This window comes from Abramis brama (assembly GCF_963993115.1).
Source record: "Abramis brama genome assembly, chromosome: 8".
Lineage (NCBI taxonomy): Eukaryota > Metazoa > Chordata > Actinopteri > Cypriniformes > Leuciscidae > Abramis > Abramis brama.
The window spans coordinates 9,700,111-9,723,098 of record NC_139970.1 but is presented as its reverse complement, the minus strand read 5'-3'; the positions used below and the strand labels follow the sequence as shown (position 1 = coordinate 9,723,098).

Here is a 22,988-nt window from a genome sequence, read left to right as displayed (position 1 = left end):
GAAGGTGAACCAAAGCCTTATGGGTTTGGAACAACATGAGGGTGAGTAAATGATGGCAGAATTTACATTTCTGGTTGCACTATCACTATAGAGCGGTGCAGGTGTGACGTCACTTTGTAGGACAACCGGCAGTTCATCACACTGGTTCCCTCTTGAAAAACCCAAGAGGATTTTCCCATAGGCTTTTTGGATTATTGCTGAAAACAAGCTCTGTGATCCACAAAACTTTATATTTACACGTTTTGTCCATCAAGATAATTATCACAGATGAACACAACTTTAATTAATTCTGAAGCCTAAATGCAGTCGCCAGAAGTAAAAAGCAAAAGGTAGGATATAACGAAATACACCACAGTCCCACGAATTCAACGTCACCATCACTAACTCTTTCAGTTTTTATCTAAAAACATTTTCCCAGAACGTTTGAGTTAGAATAGTTTATAAGAGCACAATTATAAGCATAACGTTGCTGTAAAAGCGGACTGAGTTTATCTGTTCAGTGTGAAGTTTAATCTCCTCGACAGCCTCTGTAGTCACATTAAACCACTTGTTAGCAACCGCCTTTTTCAAGACACGCGCAACAGCTTCAAAAAATCATGAGTGGGGTAATACTGATGTTACGATTTTATGTCGTAGAATAAAACGTGAAAGTGTCTTGAACCTTGTTTCAGCCATTTAACCAAAACCACATTTAAAAAACCCATTGACTTCGGGACGATGTGCTAAAATGCAACTCGCTTGTTCGTTTTGGCCTACAAAGTGATGTCATATCTGCACAAGTCTATAACACTTGAATGACCCGCAGACATACACACTGCATATCTAAATCATAAACTGCACAACAGAGGCCTCTGCTGGCCCTCCAGTGCTCCTGCATACTACATACATACTTCAGCGCTCCTGCATACTACATACTACAGCGCTCCTGCATACTACATACTTCAGCACTCACTCCTGCATACTACATACTTCAGCGCTCCTGCATACTACATACTGCATACTACATACTTCAGCGCTCCTGCATACTACATACTGCATACTACATACTTCAGCGCTCCTGCATACTACATACTTCAGCGCTCACTCCTGCATACTACATACTTCAGCGCTCCTGCATACTACATACTGCATACTACATCAGCGCTCCTGCATACTACATTCTTCAGCACTCGCTCCTGCATACTACATACTTCAGCACTCCTGCATACTACATACTTCAGCGCTCCTGCATATTGCATACTACATCAGCGCTTGCTCCTGCATACTACATACTTCAGTGCTCCTGCATACTACATATTTCAGGCTACTGCATACTACATACTTCAGTACTCCTGAATCTCAGACCAGAGCAGTGTGTGTCATACATACTGCTCACTATTATATATTATTTCATGTATCCCCCCTCACCCCTGGTTTAGTTCAGTTAAGGCCAGTTTTCATCTTGGATTTAAATGTTATATTTTGGATTAAAATTTTGACTTTTGTATGTCTGAGTAAATACTACGTCAAGACGGAGGTGTTCAAAATCTGGGTTGACGTTTTTGCAGTCAATCTGTCTCAGAAATGAAAAGTGAAGTCAGACACAATGCATTGTGGGATATGTCCCATTCTGTGTGCTTGGGTTGCATACTGCATTGCTGAATTCAGAACCGCATACTACCATACCACTCTTACCATTCCAAGCATATAAAGACATGGAAGACTTGGTAAAAGTAGTACACTAGTATGTAGTTCTGAACTCATATTGAAAACTAGCATGCTGTGCTAACTTGCAGAAGTGCGCTGCTATAGTGTGCCACTCTGAATAACATACTAACCAAATACTGTTTCTGCTGTGTAATGGACTCATTAGTTGAGTAAACTTCTAAAAGTTCAGATAATGCTACACAGACTGCATTAAAAATAGAATTGTTATTGCCAAGATGAAAACTAGATACCACTTCCTGAATGAACCATACTAAGTTAAATCACGTGGGCAGAATATGTGTTTTCCACACTAGTTTTAAAATAGTAAAGTATGCAGTATGTAGTACACTAGTATGAACGGCCATGTTTTTACATCTGATCTGGACTGGACCTCGTTCATCAAACAAACATTCAAACAAATTCAATTTCAGCATTCAGTTTGATGGAGCAGATCTGAATGTTTTAATTTCTTAGATAATTGTAAAGAAAGAATGTTATTGAAATGTCAGTAGATTTTTATTTTTTTTATTTTTTTTTAAGTCGAAAAACAGTGTAGTGGCAGTGATCGAGATGGTCTCACTGTTCGAGGTCTTCACTGTGCCTTAACGCATATGAAACCATATCAACACACACACACACACACACACACACACAGCTCCATTGAAGACTGTTGGATACGAGCGTCTGAGTTCTGTGACAAGTGTGCGTCTACAAGACTGTGTGTTGAGTTCATATATTGCAGATACTTCGTGATCCTTGTGTTTTCTGTTAAGATGCTTCTAGACTGTCGCCGAGAGCTCATCCGACTGAATGTTTCTGACCTGAAGCTCGCAGAGAAGATCATTTTAGACGTATCGAGGGGGAATAACAGCAGGTCCTCTGAGGGAAAGACACTGTAGTTTCCCACCGTTGCATGAAAACATGTCACCGCCTGCCAATGATCTCTGATGCCTTATTAAAATGTGCGTTTCATTTGTATCTCCTCCTCCTCATATCTCTGAGTCGTCCTGCACTGTGTGTGGGAGTCTCACTCGCGAGTCCAGCTTTCCTCTGAAGAACAACAGCTCGTGTCATTAGGACACTCCAGACCTGCTGTTTCACATTAAATACATGCTAAGAAATACATATTTATGTTCCAAGCCATGATGTGTGTCTTGTGTCCATTATTTATGATCAATCTCTTTAAAAAGCTCAAATTAAAGAAGAAATGCGAGGAGGACGAGCCAGTCGTCCCTCAGTGTTTTAATCAACAGCATTAATGCATTATTGACTGGACAAACTCAATAAACTATTCTGCTATTTAGACTTTTTTGTATTATTTTTAGTGCTGGGCATCGATTAATCGCATCCAAAATAAGTTTTGTTTACATAATATATGTGTGTGTGTAGTGTGTATAATTATTTGCAAATATTTGCATGTATATACTTTACATATATTTATACATGACTTAAATTACATAAATGCTAAATATAAACAACAAATTTTTCTTATAGGCTACATGCATGTGTGACAGTACACACTCATATATTATGTAAACAAAAAATTGTTTTGGATGCAATTAATCGTTGCCCAGCACTATTTATCATAAATTGTGATTATAACTCGTCGAGTCTCGGTCTCTAATGCATGTTGTCAAATATTTCAACGAAACACTCAGGCATCTCCAGAAGGAATGCATGTCCACACTTAAAAAATGGGTTTTATTACTTACTACATAATTCCATAAAACGATTAGTGAAATATTAAAGCCATGTAGACACCCACTAACCACATATTAAATTATAGGCCTACTTATATTTAGATCAATATTAGAGTCTGGTTACTTGTTTTTGCTACCATCTAAATCGCACACAGATAACACACACACCAACGGTGGGTCTTCCTCAGTTGTCGTCAGTTTTGCTGACCAGTGTTACACTTACTCACACTGACACCGTGCACACATAAAGGTTTACAGTAACGGATCTGATGCAGTTTTCGTAGTGACACAAGATAGGTTTATTCCGTGTGTTTCCTAGAATGGGCAGTTTGTGTGATCATCAACATACAGTGGCACGTGACACTCAAATACAGACGTGCCACAAAATGACTACATGTTTGAACAATATTACCGATTTGTAAATAAGTTTGATTGATATTTAAAAAAAACACACTAAATTGGGCTAGTTATTTAGGATTTTGCGTCACAATTACGTCAGTATAGCTGCTGTCAGTCACTGCAGGAGGTGTCACAACATTCAGTTAAAAAAATGCCAATAAAAACCCAGATCTACCACTAAACACAGAGCCAATGGCTTCCGTGCGGAAGATGCCACTTAACGCTAATATCGCGTATATAGCGGCTAATGAATCAGAAAATAGCTTACTCCTGCTTTACAAAGTACGGTGGAGACATTATTATGATCACTAGATGGCCACACCGTACACCATACTGCAGAACTAGTGATTATCAAACCCAACACTGCAAAGCTTCGTTTAGCCGTCATTAGCAGGTCTAAGCGTTCACCGCAGAAGATGCTGAGACTATTTAGCGGTGCATTTCTTAAAGGGTCAGTTCACACACAAATGAAAATGCTGTCTTCATTTACTCACCTTCATGTCGTTCCAAACCCGTGAGACTTTCGTTCATCTTCAGAACACAAATCAAGATCTTTTTAATGAAATCTAATCGATTTCTGTTCCTCCATTGACACTTTGATGGTTCAAAAAGTTTATAGAGATCGTAAAACTAATTCATATGAATTGAGCGGTTTAGTCCAAATTTTCTTAAGAGACTCGATCACTTTATATGATGAAAAGATTGAATTTAAGCTTTTGTTCACATATAAACATTCACATTCGTGCAACAACCAATGAGGTTCATTCTCGTTACGCAGCACGTTTGAGCTTCAGCAAAAGATCATGACTTCAGAAAGTTTGGACTAAACTGCTTTATTCATATGGATTAGTTTTACAATTTCTTTATGAACTTTTTGAAGCGTCAGAGTGGTAGTTGTGTAGCTGTCAGTGGATGGACAAAAATTGCTCTGATTTTATTAAAAATATCTTCATTTGTGTTTTGAAGATGAACGAAAGTCTTACAGGTTTGGAATGACACACTGTAAACCTATTAATATGGTGTTTACAATTGATTTATTAAGCAAAAAAAAAAAAAAGCAGAAAAAAAAAAGCCCTTGGTCAGGTTTGATGCAGTGGCGAAAACTCTCTATTCAGTATTCAGTTCATCTGGCTGAATCCAGTTTGAGGTTTAGTGTAAATAAATTACCATTTGGATGTAAATGAAGCAACTTTGCCTCATCCAAAAATAAACTCAGGGTTGTGACCCAGAAATGGATTTATTTTCTGCATAGAGCCGCGTCTGACAGCAGAACGGCCCGGGTCAGCCGCTCCACACTTCAGAGTTCAGCATCTCCAACTCAGTGCGCACGCAGTCCTGCTGTTAGTGTTTATTAGCGACCATCTTGATGTACTGCAGGGCGTTGTGTGCGGCGGCGTTGTGGGCGTTACTGCTGGTCATGCCGGAGCCGTGGCACACCGTCACCGGCCGGGTCGACAGCTCAACCAAACACTGGTACTGCCCGTTCACTGTCAGCTCATCTGCAGAACACACACATACAACACTTCCAGCTCTGAAAGGAGAAGCTCACTTTAAAATGAAAATTAGCCCATGATTTACTCGCCCTCAAGTCATCATAGGTGTATATGACTTTCTTCTTTCAGACGAATACAATCTGAGTTATATTATGTCCTGGCTCTTCCAAGCTTTATAATGGCAGTGAATTGCAACCAACAGATTGAAGCTCAAAAAAGTGCATCTCTCCATAATAAAAGAACTCCACACAGCTCCTGTGGGTTAATTAAGGCCTTCTGAAGCGAAGCGATGCGTGTGTGTAAGAAAAATACAAATACAAAGTTTTCTGATGGATAGATGCACTTTTATGATGAATATCTGCACTTTTATGATGGATAGATGCACTTTTATGAATAATATCAGCACTTTTATGGTGGATAGATGCACTTTTATGAATAATATCAGCACTTTTATCATGGATAGATGCACTTTTATGAAGAATATCAGCACTTATGGTGGATACATGCACTTTTATGAAGAATATCAGCACTTTTATGGTAGGTAGATGCACTTTTATGATGAATATCTGCACTTTTATCATGGATAGATGCACTTTTATGAGCTTTAAACTGTTGGTTGCAATTCACTGCCATTATAAAGCTTGGAAGAGCCAGGATATGTTTAATATAATGATTGTAATCGTCTGAAAGAAGAAAGTCATATACACTTAGGATGGTTTGAGGGTGAGTAAATCATGGGCTAATTTTCATTTTCTAGTAAACTATCCCTTTAAGACACAAAACAACACACAGGAAGAAAGTGAGGAACAGGAACGCACCGATGTCTATGTATGCGACCTGAAAGCCCAGCTCCAGCGAGACCTCCAGCAGCATCTGGATGTAGTCTGTGTTCGGGATGCTGAGAGGAGTCATCTTCAGGAGCGAGATCTTCTCCCCCGTCGACTGCCGGAAGCTCTCCACATACACACGAGCAGGAGGGCTCTGGGGAACACATGACACATGTGATCTGATTTACCAAATCATCTAAAGCACCATCCTGAGCTTACTGGCGAGAGTGGGCTCGATGGTGACTCAGTCAGCCGTGATTCAGTGGCCAAACAATTCCTCATGCTGAAATATTGATGCAACGGCTTGCAAATGCAAATCTCTTATGAATCAAGGTGACGTGTCCAATTCTTCAGGCTTTTTTACGTTTCAGAGGCTGATTTTTCTTTGTTACATGAAGGTCACAGTGAAACTGCATTGGAAACTTTTTAACATGTCTTTTTGTCATTTACATTTGCTACTTAAAAGCTACTTAAATGTGTAGATCTTATTGTTTTATTCTTGTCCCAGAGCCAGGCTTTCAGTCCTAAACTATGAAAATTCATCATGAAGACATGAATTATGCTTAATGAAAAGCTGATTAATTACATGATAAAAATGTTTCAGAGTGAAGCGTGGCACTGTTCTCTTGATTCATTGTTATTAATTAGTCACCATGATTTGCCAAGCAAGACACGTTCCCGGGTCAATATATTTAGTTGATTCTGGAGCAACATTTCTGTCCAAAAATTTAGCCCTAACCCTATCCCAAACCTAACCCTAAACCCACTATAAGTTGTTGCTTAAATCAGAGGGAAATGAAAGGTGAATAATGCAGAAGCACCTAACCCCGCTTTGTAAGCATAACCTTGACAAAAACTGTAAACTTGTCCCTCAAATCTGATTGGTTGATTAGAATGTTGATCCAGGATCAACTTGGTGAAATCACGTTTATTGGGATGAATTACAGAAATCCATGCAATTACTGAATGTTTTTTTAGATGTGCACTCGTTAAAGGGATAGTTGACCCAAAAATGAAAATTAGCCCATGACTTACTCACCCTCAAGTCATCCTAGGTGTATATGACTTTCTTCTTTCAGACGAATACAATTAGAGTTAAATTTAAAAATGCCCTGACTCTTCCAAGCTTTATAATGGCAGTGAATAATTGGCCGGAAGCTAGTTATTTTAGTCAATAAAGTTTTAAATATGGATATTTTTCTTACACACGCATCGCTTCGCTTCAGAAGGCCTTTATTAACCCCCTGAGCCGTGTGGAGTTCGTTTATCATGGATAGATGCACTTATGATGGATGGATGCACTTCTATCATGGATAGATAAACTTTTATGGACTTCAAACAGTTCTGTTGGACTTCAACAGAAACGGCCATTCACTCCCATTATAAAGCTTGGAAGAGTCAGGACATTTTTTAATATACGTAACTCTGATTGTATTCGTCTGAAATGTCATTTACACCTAGGATGGCTTGAGGCTGATGGCTAAATCATGGGCTAACTTTCATTTTTGGGTGAACTATCCCTAAAGACCAATCAAGAATTTTCAGTGGAAGAATCCCAACACATCTCTGAATGGATGAACGTCACTAACCCACGTGATCTCGGGAGACCCGGACAGACTCTGCAGTTTTCCCAGCATGCGTTCAGCGGCTGCTCGTCTGGCCAGCTTCTTGGAGCTGCCGGTTCCTGATGAGCAAAAGCACATGACACGGCATCAGTCCTCCTGCGCTCAGCCCGAGCCTGAGGTCTCTGTGTGAGAGAGCTGACGGCACCTGACTCCTCCAGGCCCTCCAGACGACAGGTCACGGTGAACTCCTTCATGTGATCCGGACCCGTCTCCATACACACCATGTACTCCGGCAGACACCACACCCGCTGCATGGCCAGTTCCTTACAAAACACACAAGTTTAAACTCACCATGGAATCAAAACTGACTTTTTTTGTTGACAGAATATTGCAGTATTTATTATTATAAATGATGTATCTGTGCACATCATTATTATCATCATTAAATGCATGTGCCCTCATAATCTTTAAAGTCTGCATGAAACGGAAGTTGCGCTCGTCTTTCCTTCCCTATTATGATATATATCCGAATGAAACAGCTTCTCAAACAAGAACAAATGTGGGCGGGGCTTGATTTTGTCTGTGTGGAATTGATCAAAATCGTGACTCATCCCTACTATTGGTGAGATTCTGAAGTGTGCATTCGATGGACACTTTACTATCCCATGAGGCCACGGGAGAGGATTTAGGAATGACAGTGAAGTGACGGAACTAACGCTGGTAGATCACATGATAATGACAACATGGTGGATGTAGTACGTCGAGATTACAATCATACTATATAAAACTTTTTGAAAACTATGCATTCAGACATACTACTCAGTTGGCATACTGTTCACACACTACCCAGACAGCAACATAGTGTCGGCCCAGATCCGGTCCACATGTGGGCCCTGATGAATCCACGTGTACCAGATGTGGGGCGGATCTGGGCCGACACTATCTTGGCTGGATCCCAGGTGGCAGGGCCGGCCCGCGGCATAGGCGGTATAGGCAAATGCTAAGGGCGCCACTCATCCATAGGGGCGCCAGAATAAGTGAATGAGTGAATTTTTTTTTTATTTTTTTTATTTATATATATTTTTTTTATAATAGGCTACTATTTTAAAACAATTAATTCGAAATACTACCAAATAAAGCAAAAAAAAAAAAAAAAAAAGTCCGGCTCTTCAATCTTCCCCCGCCCATCGAGTGCTTGAAGTGCGTCAGAAACAGAGCGCGCGCGCGATCAGTTGTTGGTAATTTGTTGTGTAGCGTGCCCGACGCCGCATCCAATGTAGACAGCACTGCTTTTGTTAACACACAGCTCGTAGAAACGGGCCTGGCAGCTCGCGCCAGTTCTAGACACGGTGAAAGTTTCCTGATTGTGACGGAAGGCCGAATTTACATGACACATTATAAATGAGCATAGTCTGCGATAGATACAGTGCCAAAAAGAAGAGAAGAGGATAAAGACAGAGGTAAAGTGATGTAGTGAATGAACAATTTATTGCATAGGAGTAAGATACTATAATTTCATGGCAGTTATTTTTACCTTAAACTTAATGTTAGCAGTTGTTCTGAGTTCTGAGTCCCCAGACTGTGATTTTGTAACAATCATGTCAGTTTAAAGACGCATTTTTTATTATCACTTTTTTATTAATGTTTTACTCTACAGTTGTGCAGTTTTGGGGGGGATACAGTACAGGCCAAAAGTTTGGAAACATTACTATTTTTAATGTTTTTGAAAGAAGTTTCTTCTGCTCATCAAGCCTGCATTTATCTGATCAAAAATACAGAAAAAATTTAATATTGTGATATAGGCTATTATTACAATTTAAAATAATTTGTTTTCAATTTATTATACTTCAAATTATCATTTATTTCTGTGATGCAAAGCTGAAGTTTCAGCATCATTACTCCATTCTTCAGTGTCACATGTGACATCCGGTCTATCACATGATCCTTTAGAAATCATTCTAATATGATGATTTATTATGAGTGTTGGAAACAGTTCAGCTGTAATGTGTGTGTGTGTGTGTGTGTATGTGTGTGTGTATATGTGTGTGTGTGTGTGTGTATATATATATGCTAAATCATGAACACAATGACAGGGTGAAATGGGCTGTGATGCATGGGGCGCCAGGTAAAATCTTGCCTAGGGCAGCAAATTGGTCAGGGCCGGCCCTGCCAGGTGGCACACTCGAGCCTTGTGGACCTCCTTCGAGTTCACAGCGCTGAAATGCCGAATGGGACACCCTACGGACTCGTACACTTGGCGAGCACGCGCAATTGAAGGTCACGAGACCGTGAGTCCACATCATGAAGTGTGCCATTTGGGATCCAGCTATATACAGCGAACGCGGATGCTGCAATACTGTTTCCATAATAATAATAATAATAATAACAATAATAGTTGTGCTTCAAGATGTGATCAGATACCTGCAGTATTCCCACAGGATTGGATCCGTCACCGCCTTCAGGAGAAAGACCATTGTCTCTCTGACCACTGTGAAAGATTCAGAACATTTGGATCAGTGTTAACTGAAGTAATGGATCTATAATGGTTTATATCCCTCTCTACGGTGTGTGTATTTTACTTTGGTTGGGGGTCTCGTTTCAATAGTTTCAAGGCGGCTTCTGCAGCGTCATGTTTAGCCGCCTTTTTAGTGGATCCTTGCCCTTTAAGAAAAGAAAAAAACGATTATTTATTAGAATACTAGTGTACACTTTAACATTACTTACTCATACTAGGTGCTATTATAATACTCATGTGAATAAAAAATGACCTTTGCATGAGACATCTCCTATGGTGACACAGAAGATGAAGGAGGAAGGCTGGTGCGCGTCTCCGTCAGCGAGCGCGTGTATGAGCTCGTACTGGGGCGCGCTGCCGATTTTGATGCCGTATTCGTGCAGGATCTGGATTGGCGTTTTATCCTGACAGCAGACTCGTTGATGAGCCATCGCGACACTGGGACTAGAACAATATGTGTGTTACCTCGTCAGAATAATGAGCGAACAAAACGCAAAGGACAAATACAGCCCAAAAACATTTCAAATACGTTAGTGTTGATGTTGAGCACTGCGTAAGAGACACAAAACAATAACACATCCCGCCCATGTAAAACAGTCTAGCGCCCAACTCAGGTCAAACCGCTGCAGATATTACATTAAACAGACACGTATGTGTTGAAATACAACAATTGTTATATGTAGAAGAAAGAAGAAAAGATTGTATGGGTTCCTTACTGAGAATCAGCCATTATTGCTATCCGTATGCCGCTTCTACTTTGATTGGCACAAGCACTGGCCAATAGAATTCCTCTATACTGACTATAAGCCCCGCCTCCCAAATGGTCCTCCGCCAGAGCCCCTCCCCTAGGGGAAGCCCCAAGCTTAGCTCAAATGCGTATAGGTGTTGAGGAGACTAGAATGTGCCTTTCTTGAGTGAATATTGAGCGGAATATACTGCTTAATCAGCTTTGCCGTTAATCTTTAACATTATTTGCATAAATATATGGCAAATTTGTCTTGAGAGCCATTCATGTTAGCCGTTTTGCGCAAAGGTTGCGATCTCTCTTTCAATTAGAATCTCGGGCTCCGCCTCTCATACATACGTCTGTGTTGGTTGTAACAACGGCTCTGGTTACCGATCGGATTCAGATTTAAAGGGACAGTTCACCCCAAAAAATGAAATTTGGGAATAAAACCGAACAATTGACGGTAGGCATTGAATTCCATAGTAGAAAAACAAAAAACCTATGTAAGACGATGGCTGCCTGTGCCATCAACTGTCTGGTTACCAACATTCTTTAACATATTTTATTTTGTGTTCAACAAAGAAACGGTTGGAACAACTCAAGGGTGAATAAATGACAACAACAACAAAAAAAAAAAAATTGGGGTGAACTGTTCTTTTAATATTAATTTTATGACGGTAAAAGGAAGCTTCACATTGCATTAGTAACATCATACATTGATACACATGCAATCAAAAATAAAATATCTCATTTAAACAATAAAGTAGAAGTTTGTATTTAAAACAAATAAAAGTATTTGGTACAATGATTTGTCATTGGCCTTGTGTGGTTTCTGGTGGAAGTCCTCCTAATTTTATGTGCAGTTGTATTTCTGTGAGGCTGTGTTTTCCGAGTCAGTACCATAGGTCTGTACATGCTCAGGGCTTTTCTTAGTGTAGCTGATTCTCCCATCTCATTAATATTAATAGGTCGCCATTATTTATTAAAGGTGTGAATGACAATAAACAGCTTCCCTTTTACCATAAAATTTTATTATTTGCACAGTGTTGCGAGCTACAACACAGTCTCCTCGTGTAGAAACACATGCTTTAGTCCACATAAAGTCTCCTGGCCTGTAGTAAACAATTTTATCCCTTAAAACTCATCTTTGACCAAAATTACATAAACATTTTATCCTTGAAAAAAATTATTCATGCCTTAAAATAGCTTGAATGTAACTCGACACCCTTGCCTCATTCAGTATACACGGTTCTATGAATATGCAAATGAGCCCCGCCTCCACTCACTCAGCTCAGAGATCCACTGGTTGACGATCACACGTTGATCTGATTGGTTACAAGGTAGTTTGTGACGTCAGAAACACCAGCGATTTTAAAGCGTGTTTTTGAGACTGTCTTTGGTTCACTGCAGTTTTAAGGAGAAAACACTCAGCAATGGTGTCGACTTATGAATTTACACATGGTTTGTATTAAAGCACATTAAAACCACATAGACACCATTATATAGAGAAACAAACAAAAGTGCTGTAGCATCAGATGTGAGAGAACTGTAATTTGAAGTGCTTCCTGAACAAATACAAAGAAGTGCAAATAAACCTAATACAGGTTTTCTCATCGTACCCCTTTCCCAGCATGAATATACATAGCATTGTTTCAGTTCTTGGGTGAATTTGGAAATGTAATGTGCCACGAACACTTCATGCTTGTGCAGGTGAGAAAGTAAATGTTAGTGAGCTTTGTACAAATGATATTCACCAAAATATATTGCATTTATCCTTCCTTGTATGTACAGTAGCTGGCCGATCTATTGAACCACGTCCTGCCTTAGGATCCATAGAAAAGTCTATTCAAGTTGTGCTGTAAATTGCACAGATGGTAATGTGCTCGTTGGACTCCATATATGTTAGAATACATTCTGAAGTGACATTATACATTTCTAAAATATTTCATTTCCTTTTTTTGTGCATGTGGGAAGCAGAAACTAACATGAACATGTCAGAGTATTTTCCACAATCTATTATTTCAAGTAAACAAGCCGATATCCCCACCCCAGCTCAACATGTAAACACTGGATGACTGGCAGGTAAACTGGAGGACTGCAGCATGGCGTTATTGAAGGGGTGGGGGAGTTTTAGGAGGAGGGAAGACCACTCTCTTGGTGAGGGTGAACTCCGGCTGTGGCATCTGCTTCTTCAAACCACGACTGTCTGTCTTTTGGCTCACGTCACTGTTCACCTTCGTCAGAATCGAGAGTAGATCTGTTCCCCTAAACGCACATAAGACAGACACACAAAATCAGAGATCAAACCGAGTCAAATTTAGACAGTTAAACTTACAGTTACTTCCAACTCAATCAGTGTTTCCGCAGTGGATAAAACCTCATGCACTGGTGTATGTGAGGAGTGGAACACTGGATACTGAATGCTGTGCAGTGTACCAGGGACGTGCGGTCAGGGTAGGCAGGGTAGGCAGTGCCTCACCAAAGGAAATGTTGACATTACATTTATTAATTCCAAGAACTTTATTAATTCACCACATTATTAATTGCATTTATTTTATTCCAAATATTAATTTTTGTAACAAAAATTTTCAGGAATACACATATAATATACTCATTTTGCCATTGTTTGCTCCTAAAACCATTGTTTCATGCAGGAAATTCAAGGCCATGGCCATTGAGGCAGAGGTTAGCAGTGCCTCTTTGGTCCATAGAACGTAGTTTACGTAGGTTTGCGCATGCGCAGTCAGTTCTCATGCTGTCTTGAATTATCAACATTGAGGCAGAGACCGAGCTTGCTTCATGTCACGTGATCCACTCGCTCTCACTCAATCCGCACTTCCCGATCTAGCGGCGCCTAGCGTTGGCTGTCAACAGGCCCGGGGTGGGTAATCGGGAGAATTCCCGGTGGGCCGCTTCACTTTTGGGCCGGTCGAGGATTTTTGTTTTTTCACATTTGTCACGTTAGTTACATTAGGCTACACACGTTCCGCATTCTGACACCGCAGCGCGCAGCCTCTGCATGGGTTGTACCATGTGAGGGAGTTCTCCCCTCCCCTCCTATAGAGTTGGTTGGGTCCATAGCCCGTCTTTTCCAAAACGTTTTCTCGGGTAACTACCGCGGCACCGCCGGCGCCTACCGATAGCTGGGCCGGCCCGGTAGCTATGCGTCAGGGAGGATGGATGGGAGGAAGAGGCCAGGAGGTATGGAAGCTTGTTTCCGCCACAGAATAAAACATTTTAAAAGATAATTGCGACTTTTTATCTCACAATTGCGAGTTTACATCTCGCAATTCTGTCATTATTTCTCAGAATTGCGTGAAATAAAGTCGCAATTGCGTGTTATAAAGTCAGAATTGCGAGATATAAAGTCAGAATTGTGTGAAATAAAGTCGCAATTGCATGTTATAAAGTCAGAATTGCAAGATATAAAGTCAGAATTGTTTGAAATAAAGTCGCAATTGCTTCTTATAAAGTCTAAGTGAATTATTATTTAACCTTTACATTATTTTTGGAACCATGGCATTAATACAAACTACACAATAGTGACTAGGCTGCTTGTAGGTTCGCTGACACCGCGCCGCCTCCCTCTTACTGTGTCCCGCACAAAACATTTGTTTGTTGTATAATATATATCTATCATAAGATAGATGTGTCCATTAATTTGATTATTAGATTTGATTGTGCATTAGCCTCACATATGACTTTGCTGTATGCAGGCAGCGATGTGATGATGCCTGATATGAACTTGGGTTGCTTCATTAACTGAATGAATATGAACATATGCCACATTGATAGGTCACAGCCTACCCATGACAAGATTTCACCGCACGTTACTGCAGTGTACCATACTCGTACAAAAAAAAAAAAACAGTAAATAAAATAATCAAAAATAGTATACTTTAAATATGTGACAGAAATAATAAGGTAGTATTTCAAATTCCGTCAATGATTTAAAAAATATACCAGTTCATCCACCAAACTGGAAGGGTATTACATGCATACAGAACAAATCTGCATACTGTGTAAAGCAAAGGCTACACACTATATACTTCAGCTGTAATATGTGACCCTGGATCACAAAGCCAGTCACGAGTCTCATGGGTTTATTTGTGGCAATAGCCAACAATACATTGTATGGGTCTAAATTATCTTATTTTCTTTTATGCCAAAAATCATTCGGATATTAAGTAAAGATCATGTTCCATGAAGATATTTTGTAAATATATAAAACATTTATTTTTGTGAGTGAATGCAGCAAAATCGTGAACATAAATGGACAACTTTAATGGCGATTTTCTCAATGTTTATATTTTTTTTGCACCCTCAGATTCCAGATTTTCAATAGTTGTATCTCGACCAAATATTGTCATATCCTAACAAACTCCTTATTTATTCAGCTTTTAGATGATGTACAAATCTCAGTATCAAAAAATGTACCCTTGTGACTGTTTTTGTGGTCCAGGGTCACATATGGTGTCGAGTATTGCAATGGACAATAAATGATTATTAAAGTGATATGTGATAAGTGTTAAATATTGCATATACGATAATATCGTAAATAATTCAGTGCCAGGATCTGGTTTATACTCCAGTATAAGATGCAGTGTGTAGCCACTGCTGCTGGACGAAAGAGAGACACCCGCACATGAACAAATGTTGTTAGAGACACAGTTTTTTGGATTGCATAAAAAAGACGGGGTGTTTGATGAACAACAGCAAGTTCTTTTTTACATTTTTGTACAGTTAAAATTACTCTTTCTACGCCTCAGTACAGTCTTAAGTTGTGTCCCCAAATGACAATTATAATATATAAAAGGATGGTAACATTTGTATGTATTATAAATAAAAGATATAGATTGTACTGAATGTCAGTTTGCTTATTTGGCTCAAGATAAGGATTTATTGAGTCCACATGTCATGCAATCAAGAAACTCTGCTTCTAACCAAAGAGTAAAAAAAAAAAAAAAGATATTTTAATCAAATGCAAATCTGGCATCAAAGATTACACTAAGGTTCCTCAATTTTCTTTGAGACTGTAAAACAGTACCATCAACAAGGTCAGTAAACCAGCTTTGGAAAGTTGGTATGGAGAACAGAACTTTTACTATTCAAACAGAGAAAATTGTTATTCATCCATATCTTGATCACAGAAGCACAATCAGAAAGAAATCAAACACCCAGATTTTCACCAGGTTTAGTGTATGTAGATCTGAGTATCGTCGGCATAAAAGTGACAACGAAGGCTGAGCGATCGCAACAGATGCCCAAGTGGTGACAAGTAGATTTTAAAGAGTAAAGGGCCTAAAACTGAGCCCTGAGGGACACCAGTGAATACCGAAACTGATCTCAGACCTGTAACCACACAATGACCAAATGCAATGAACTGGGAACATGGAACAGGATTCAGACCAGTTTAAAGCTGTCCACGAAACACCAAAAGCACTTTCATGGCGAGTAAGTAAAAGCCTATGATCATCAGTAATGAAAGCGGCTCTAAGATCAAGAAGGATGAGATGGAAATTGTGGCAGAATAAAAAGCCATCAAGTCATTGGCAACCCTGACTAAAGCCGTTTCAGTACGAAAACCTGACTGAAGGGGTTCGAAGAGATTATGAACTGTACGGTGGTTATACAAATAAGGGGCAACAATGCTTTTTTGTATTTTTGCCAAAAACTGAAAATTTGAAACTGAAAAATTGACATGAAATTGTCAAAGTCGTCCGGGGGGGTGTTTCCCGTACAACGCTGTAACTCGCTGCTTAACTACCACAGTGCGATGCATCGCTGAAGAAATCAACTAGCTAGACTCGACTATTTCCCAAAACCATATTGTCGCAAATTTGTCGTTCAAGCACGTTGGTTAATGATGTCACGCAGGTGGTGGAGTAATAACTACTTTTAATGAATCCGTTTGAGATCGAATTAATGCTAGATGTTATGCTATAAATTCTAGATATGGCATCTGAGGAATAATTTTCATTTTTCACAGGTATTTTGCTTTATTTCCAGATTCAATCATAGACTCGTTCTAGAGCACGTTCACACATGCGCACTCTTCAAAATGATATTTTTTACAGTCTATGTTCCAAACACACAACTTTGCGAAGCTGTTTGCTAATGTTCATTGGTTTTCGGGAAACACCGACTTGTTGAAAAGAAGAAAGAGAAAAAGTAGAGCCAGAGAAAAATCGCGGAGCAAAGAGGACACGAAGACCGTCAAACAAGACAGAGCAGGTTACTTTTGATATGAAACAGGAGAACAATTGTGTCACAGAACGTTACATTTAAACCATTTAATGACCAGCAGCATGTTAGATGACTAAAACAAATAGATAAAGAGGAGTATTTTGCTGAATATGTGCACTGCACTTTTTTACCTATTTATTATATTTTTACTTGTCATTACATAATTGTTATTATAATGAAAACCACATTATATTTGATTTAATTAGTTATTTGTAACCTTTAATAATACCAGCTGATGGGGCTCTATATGGTTACATAAAAAAATATAACATGTAGGCTATCTACTGTAGCCTTCCTAATATTTATCCAAAATTAGTCAATATTCAAGTATTGAATTGAAATCGTTAAATTTGTGTTAAGCAATACAAACAGTAGCCTACCAGTCATTGTACCATGTTGTCACTAAACTTAATAAAATTCAGTTTAGTTACCAAATGTTTGACAATCACAATTACACCTTGTGATGCAAGTTTGATTTATTTTTTACATCCCCCCCCCCCTTTAAGTTCTTTAAATTCTTTAAGTTCTATGTTCTAACCTTAAAACTAATCATTTGATACACTGCACATGATTACACTATTGTGTACATATGTTTTTAAATGTTTACTTATATTTAAAAAAAAAAAATACCTGCATGTAATTACAGCTGTATTTAATTTCTGTAATTACATCTATAACTAGATTAAAAAGTTTATCAAGACAGCTGGACTCAAACTTTGATGTTGGCTTGAAGAGGCCTGACCAGAAAGTTAAGCAGTTTTAAAAGCTTGAAGTTTGAAGGATTTCAGTTTGAAGATAGATAGAAAGGTTGCTAGTGTTTTAACACATTGCTAGCATGTTTTAGCATGTTAACATTATTTAACACGCTGTTAGCATAAATTAACACTTTGCTATCATGTTTTAACATATTGCTAACATGTTTCTAGCATCAGTTAACACAGACCACGTTTTAGCGTGTTTCTAGCATGAATTAACACATTTCTACAACTAATTAGTGAAATCATGTGTTCATGGGTGGAATAAACATATGGCAGGCTTTTATGGAGCTCATAATATGACAAAACGATTTGAATTTGAATTGTGTAAATTTGAATTATTTGCCAGTGTAATCTAACTAAATTGAATTTTAGGTGGTAGTTTAAATAGTTCTGAATTTGATTTTTTTTAAACGAATATTGAATATTTGAAATTTAACAAATTGAAATGTTTTTATGGCTGAATTTTATAGACATGTATTTTCAAACAGCTAGTTTTTTTGTTCTGAATTCATATACTGCAAATATTCAGTTAAAAAAATACAGATTCAAGTTTTCAAGATGAAGAAGTTCAGAACTTCAAATTCAGTTTTCTAAAATTCAAGTTCTAAAATTCAAGTTCTAAAATTCAAGTTCTAAAATTCAAGTTCTAAAATTCAAGTTCAAAAAGCCCTTTCTAGGCTCTTCTGTTGTGCCGAGCCATTCGTTAGTCTAGTTGTTTGATGAGAAAATTAAATGTAACCTAGTTGCAATACACGTGTTTTGTAAGCTCCGTGCAACTGCTGCAGCGGACTATTAGGCTATTATATTAGAAATCTAATACTCAAGCTGTTTTCTCATTTTTCTACTCTTAATATTAAATAAAAAAATGACTGAACGAAAGATACACGGATTCTCTTGAACCACCACCGCGTTTGCGGCAGAAAACTACTGCAGTGCAGCCAAAATGCTCTGTTCGACTTATCTGAGATCCTTTACTCTTCCCTGTGGATGACCTGTGACCTACTTTCTGTAAGATCAGAATTTTTGAACTTGAATTTTTGAACTTGAATTTTTGAACTTGAATTTTAGAACTTGAATTTTTGAACTTGAATTTTAGAAAACTGAATTTGAAGTTCCGAATTTCTTCATCTTGAAAACTTGAATCTGTATTTTTTTAAACTGAATATTTGCAGTATACGAATTCAGAACAAAAAAACTAGCTGTTTGAAAATACATGTCTATAAAATTCAGCCATAAAAACATTTAAATTTGTTAAATTTCAAATGTTCAATATTCGTTTAAAAAAAATCAAATTCAGAACTATTTAAACTATCACCTAAAATTCAATTTTGTTAGATTACACTTGCAAATAATTCAAATTTACACAATTCAAATTCAAATCGTTTTGTCATATTATGAGCTCCATAGGCTTTCACTTTCTGACCCCTGGACTTTACACCTCTGCTTATGTGAATAGCATTGTGTTGTCTTCGAGGTGTGCTCACCTTGGCACCAGCAGTTGCAGATTGTGGCAGAGGGACTGTATGAACCAGCTTCCCTTCCCTTTTTCCCTGTATGAGACATAGTCTGGTACAGTTGAGGCGGCTAACAGGTAGTCCGCCGCCTCTGGGATGGAGTCTCTGGGTACAGCTGCGTCGCTGACTGGCGTGTCCTCATCTTCTTGGAAAGTTTGAGGAAACACTGCTCTCTGCTCATTGGTCCCCCTGCAGGCCTGGATGAAGAACAGTTTGGGTTTCTGGATGAGTGAGGAGCACCGGAGAGTATCCGTCAGCTCTCTGAAGGTGACGGTCTTTCCATCGACCCCGACGATGCCATCCACACGTCCGTGGCTCAGCACGCAACACACCACGCAGTCCGCCGGTGTGTGGTCACGGGTAGCCAGGTCACTCAACACCTGCAGCATACGCATGCGATCGCAGTTCTGCTCAACCACGACCTCAAAGCCCAACCACTGGAACACACCCTCCAGACTGGCTGTACAGACACACACACAAGTCACGCACAGTGAGGAACCGAAGTAACCACTTCAAAATAGTTAGTAATAAAATAAGACAGAATTCATGTAGTTTACTTGCTGTCATCGTCCTCCTGCCACATACTCTCTTTGGTCATGGCTCACGGGTTTGCATTAAGAAAAACAAGCACGTCGACATGTGAAGTTATGGTTATTGTGTGCTTGAGTACTCAACGGCTTCCGACTAGTGGTTAAAGTACTCAACTACCCGACTAGTCTACTATGGATTTTTAAAAGTCTTTGTTGAAGAGTTTTCAAAGCAAAAAAGTACTTAAAAATCAAACAAAAAGACAAAGACTGTGTCCTTAAGACTGTGTATTTAACGACTTTAATGAGGCAAAGAACTAACCATTCCATTAAGAATTAATTCCATTAATAAAGTCCATTAATTCCATTAAGCACTGCAGTAACAAAAAAAACCAAGAAACCACTCCGCAACTAATGTTATGATGGTTATCAGGCTATTGGCATGATCATTGGTTTTAGTTGTGTTTGTTACACTAACCTTTGTCAAAGTCTGTTCCTTCTCTGTTTGGCATCTTGCCTGCACTGAAGTCATAGTTGTTGATGATTAGACAGACTCCTCTCCAGTCCCCTTTCATCTCATACTGCTGGATCTAGCCATCAAAAGATGCAGTGTAAGGCACGTGAATGTGAGGAACGTCAGGCTTGATTTAAGCAGGGGTGTCCAGTATAACACAATATAGTATACGCTAATATACACTCACCTAAAGGATTATTAGGAACACCTGTTCAATTTCTCATTAATGCAATTATCTAATCAACCAATCACATGGCAGTTTTTTTCAATGCATTTAGGGGTGTGGTCCTGGTCAAGACAATCTCCTGAACTCCAAACTGAATGTCAGAATGGGAAATAAAGGTGATTTAAACAATTTTGAGCGTGGCATGGTTGTTGGTGCCAGACGGGCCAAGTATTTCACAATCTGCTCAGTTACTGGGATTTTCACGCACAACCATTTCTAGGGTTTACAAAGAATGGTGTGAAAAGGGAAAAACATCCAGTATGCGGCAGTCCTGTGGGCGAAAATGCCTTCAGAGGAAGGTCAGAGGAGAATGGGCCGACTGATTCAAGCTGATAGAAGAGCAACTTTGACTGAAATAACCACTCGTTACAACCGAGGTATGCAGCAAAGCATTTGTGAAGCCACAACACGCACAACCTTGAGGCGGATGGGCTACAACAGCAGAAGACCCCACCGGGTACCACTCATCTCCACTACAAATAGGAAAAAGAGGCTACAATTTGCACGAGCTCACCAAAATTGGACAGTTGAAGACTGGAAAACTGTTGCCTGGTTTGATGAGTCTCGATTTCTGTTGAGACATTCAGATGGTAGAGTCAGAATTTGGCGTAAACAGAATGAGAACATGGATCCATCATGCCTTGTTACCACTGTGCAGGCTGGTGGTGGTGGTGTAATGGTGTGGGGGGTGTTTTCTTGGCACACTTTAGGCCCCTTAGTGCCAATTGGGCATCGTTTAAATGCCACGGCCTACCTGAGCATTGTTTCTGACCATGTCCATCCCTTTATGACCACCATGTACCCATCCTCTGATGGCTACTTCCAGCAGGATAATGCACCATGTCACAAAGCTCGAATTTCAAATTGGTTTCTTGAACATGACAATGAGTTCACTGTACTAAAATGGCCCCCACAGTCACCAGATCTCAACCCAATAGAGCATCTTTGGGATGTGGTGGAACGGGAGCTTCGTGCCCTGGATGTGCATCCCACAAATCTCCATCAACTGCAAGATGCTATCCTATCAATAAGGGCCAACATTTCTAAAGAATGCTTTCAGCACCTTGTTGAATCAATGCCACGTAGAATTAAGGCAGTTCTGAATGCGAAAGGGGGTCATACACAGTATTAGTATGGTGTTCCTAATAATCCTTTAGGTGAGTGTAGTTAGCTTCACAGATCATGGCCAAATAGAGCAAAACTAATAAAAGTATTGCGTTTCCCAGAGAAATTTGCATTCTCTGGCAAAAGTATTGAGATCCCCAGAGAAAGTTTGATTTCTCTGAAAAAAATTGCGTTCTCTCACAAAAGTATTGTGTTCCCTCAAGAAACTTATCAAAATAGAATCAAAATATTCTGAATAGAAAACTGTTCCAAAGAAAGACTTTAATGTGGCTTGATTTAATAAAGATAGCGGTGCCAAAAATATGTTTGCATGTGTTTGATTAAGCTTAACATGTTCTGAACCTAGAATAAAGATCTAATGTGTAAAACGTCTTACCTCTGGATTTCCAGTCGAGGACAAGTTTGAGCTGAATGGCACATGCTGACTCTGATCTAAGACAAAGACATGAAAATGTTTTTAGTATAGGATAAAAACAGAGATCAAACATGATGTTGCTGTAGGACATTTCCTACAGTACCTCCACTAATCTCAGAAGCTCCAGTCAGACTAAGTCTGTCCACCTGGTCCTCCATTGTGTCCTCTGCCAAGAAGAACAACACCAAACAAATAAGCTTTAAATTTGCTGCATTTTTAATTTTTGTATATTTAAATTAGCATGAATTCCCATTTCTTGTAAATAATTATTGTTAAGTTTTACATGGAGTTTCTACATTAAAAGCATGTAAAGTAACTTCACCTGATGTCAGCGGTGAGGGCTGTGGAGCGAAGAGAGAAAGAGACAAAGTTTTACAGCTAAGTAGTAAGTGCTATTTTAACAAGGTGAAACACAAAAGGAGATGCTTAGCATAATGTTTTAATGTTAATGTATTTTTTTTTTTTTTTTTCAGAAAGGATACATTAAAATGATCAAAAGTGTCAGTAAGGACATTTATAATGTTACAAAAGATTTCTATTTCAAATGAATGCTGTTCTTTTTAACTTTCTATTCATCAAATTTCAACATTGATAATAATCAGAAATGTTTTTTTAGCATCAAATCATCATATTAGAATGATTTCTGAAGGATCATGTGACACTGAAGACTGGAGTAATGATGCTGAAAATTCAGCTTTGATCACAGGAATAGAAAACAGTTATTTTAAATGGTATTAACATTTCACACTAT

General features: G+C 38.9%; 2 protein-coding genes across 6 annotated transcripts in view; both read right to left on the bottom strand.

Moving 5' to 3' along the window:
- Window positions 1-3,362: 3,362 nt before the first annotated feature.
- Window positions 3,363-11,254, bottom strand: prkra (protein kinase, interferon-inducible double stranded RNA dependent activator). Its single transcript, XM_084122935.1, has 8 exons — window positions 10,902-11,254; window positions 10,439-10,629; window positions 10,250-10,331; window positions 10,092-10,158; window positions 7,876-7,993; window positions 7,695-7,789; window positions 6,097-6,259; window positions 3,363-5,284 (listed from the first exon to the last, which is right to left on the bottom strand). The coding sequence occupies exons 1-8, from the start codon at window positions 10,913-10,915 to the stop codon at window positions 5,127-5,129; spliced, it is 888 nt and encodes a 295-aa protein (XP_083979061.1). The 5' UTR covers window positions 10,916-11,254; the 3' UTR covers window positions 3,363-5,126.
- A 1,188-nt stretch (window positions 11,255-12,442) lies between these two features.
- casp10 (caspase 10, apoptosis-related cysteine peptidase) overlaps window positions 12,443-22,988 on the bottom strand; it is a 31,137-nt gene continuing 20,591 nt past the window's right edge. For 3 of the 5 annotated variants that reach the window (XM_084121840.1, XM_084121841.1, XM_084121842.1), the window contains exons 6-12: window positions 22,560-22,578; window positions 22,341-22,403; window positions 22,199-22,254; window positions 21,212-21,268; window positions 20,436-20,547; window positions 19,401-19,890; window positions 12,443-13,177 (exon numbers count right to left, since the gene is read on the bottom strand). In XM_084121840.1, the coding sequence (XP_083977966.1) occupies window positions 13,021-13,177; window positions 19,401-19,890; window positions 20,436-20,547; window positions 21,212-21,268; window positions 22,199-22,254; window positions 22,341-22,403; window positions 22,560-22,578 (954 nt within the window). In that variant the 3' untranslated portion in view covers window positions 12,443-13,020. The remainder of the gene's footprint in view (window positions 13,178-19,400; window positions 19,891-20,435; window positions 20,548-21,211; window positions 21,269-22,198; window positions 22,255-22,340; window positions 22,404-22,559; window positions 22,579-22,988) is intronic. The other 2 variants (XM_084121843.1, XM_084121844.1) reach the window with 1 other exon arrangement.

Bases quoted from the DNA above. Each gene is read 5' to 3' on its own strand.
- prkra (XM_084122935.1), bottom strand. The intron at 10,332-10,438 runs GTCATTTTTTAT...CTTTTCTTAAAG, and splicing joins AGGAGATGTCTCATGCAAAG to GGCAAGGATCCACTAAAAAG. The intron at 7,790-7,875 runs GTGCCGTCAGCT...TTTGCTCATCAG, and splicing joins GGAGGGCCTGGAGGAGTCAG to GAACCGGCAGCTCCAAGAAG.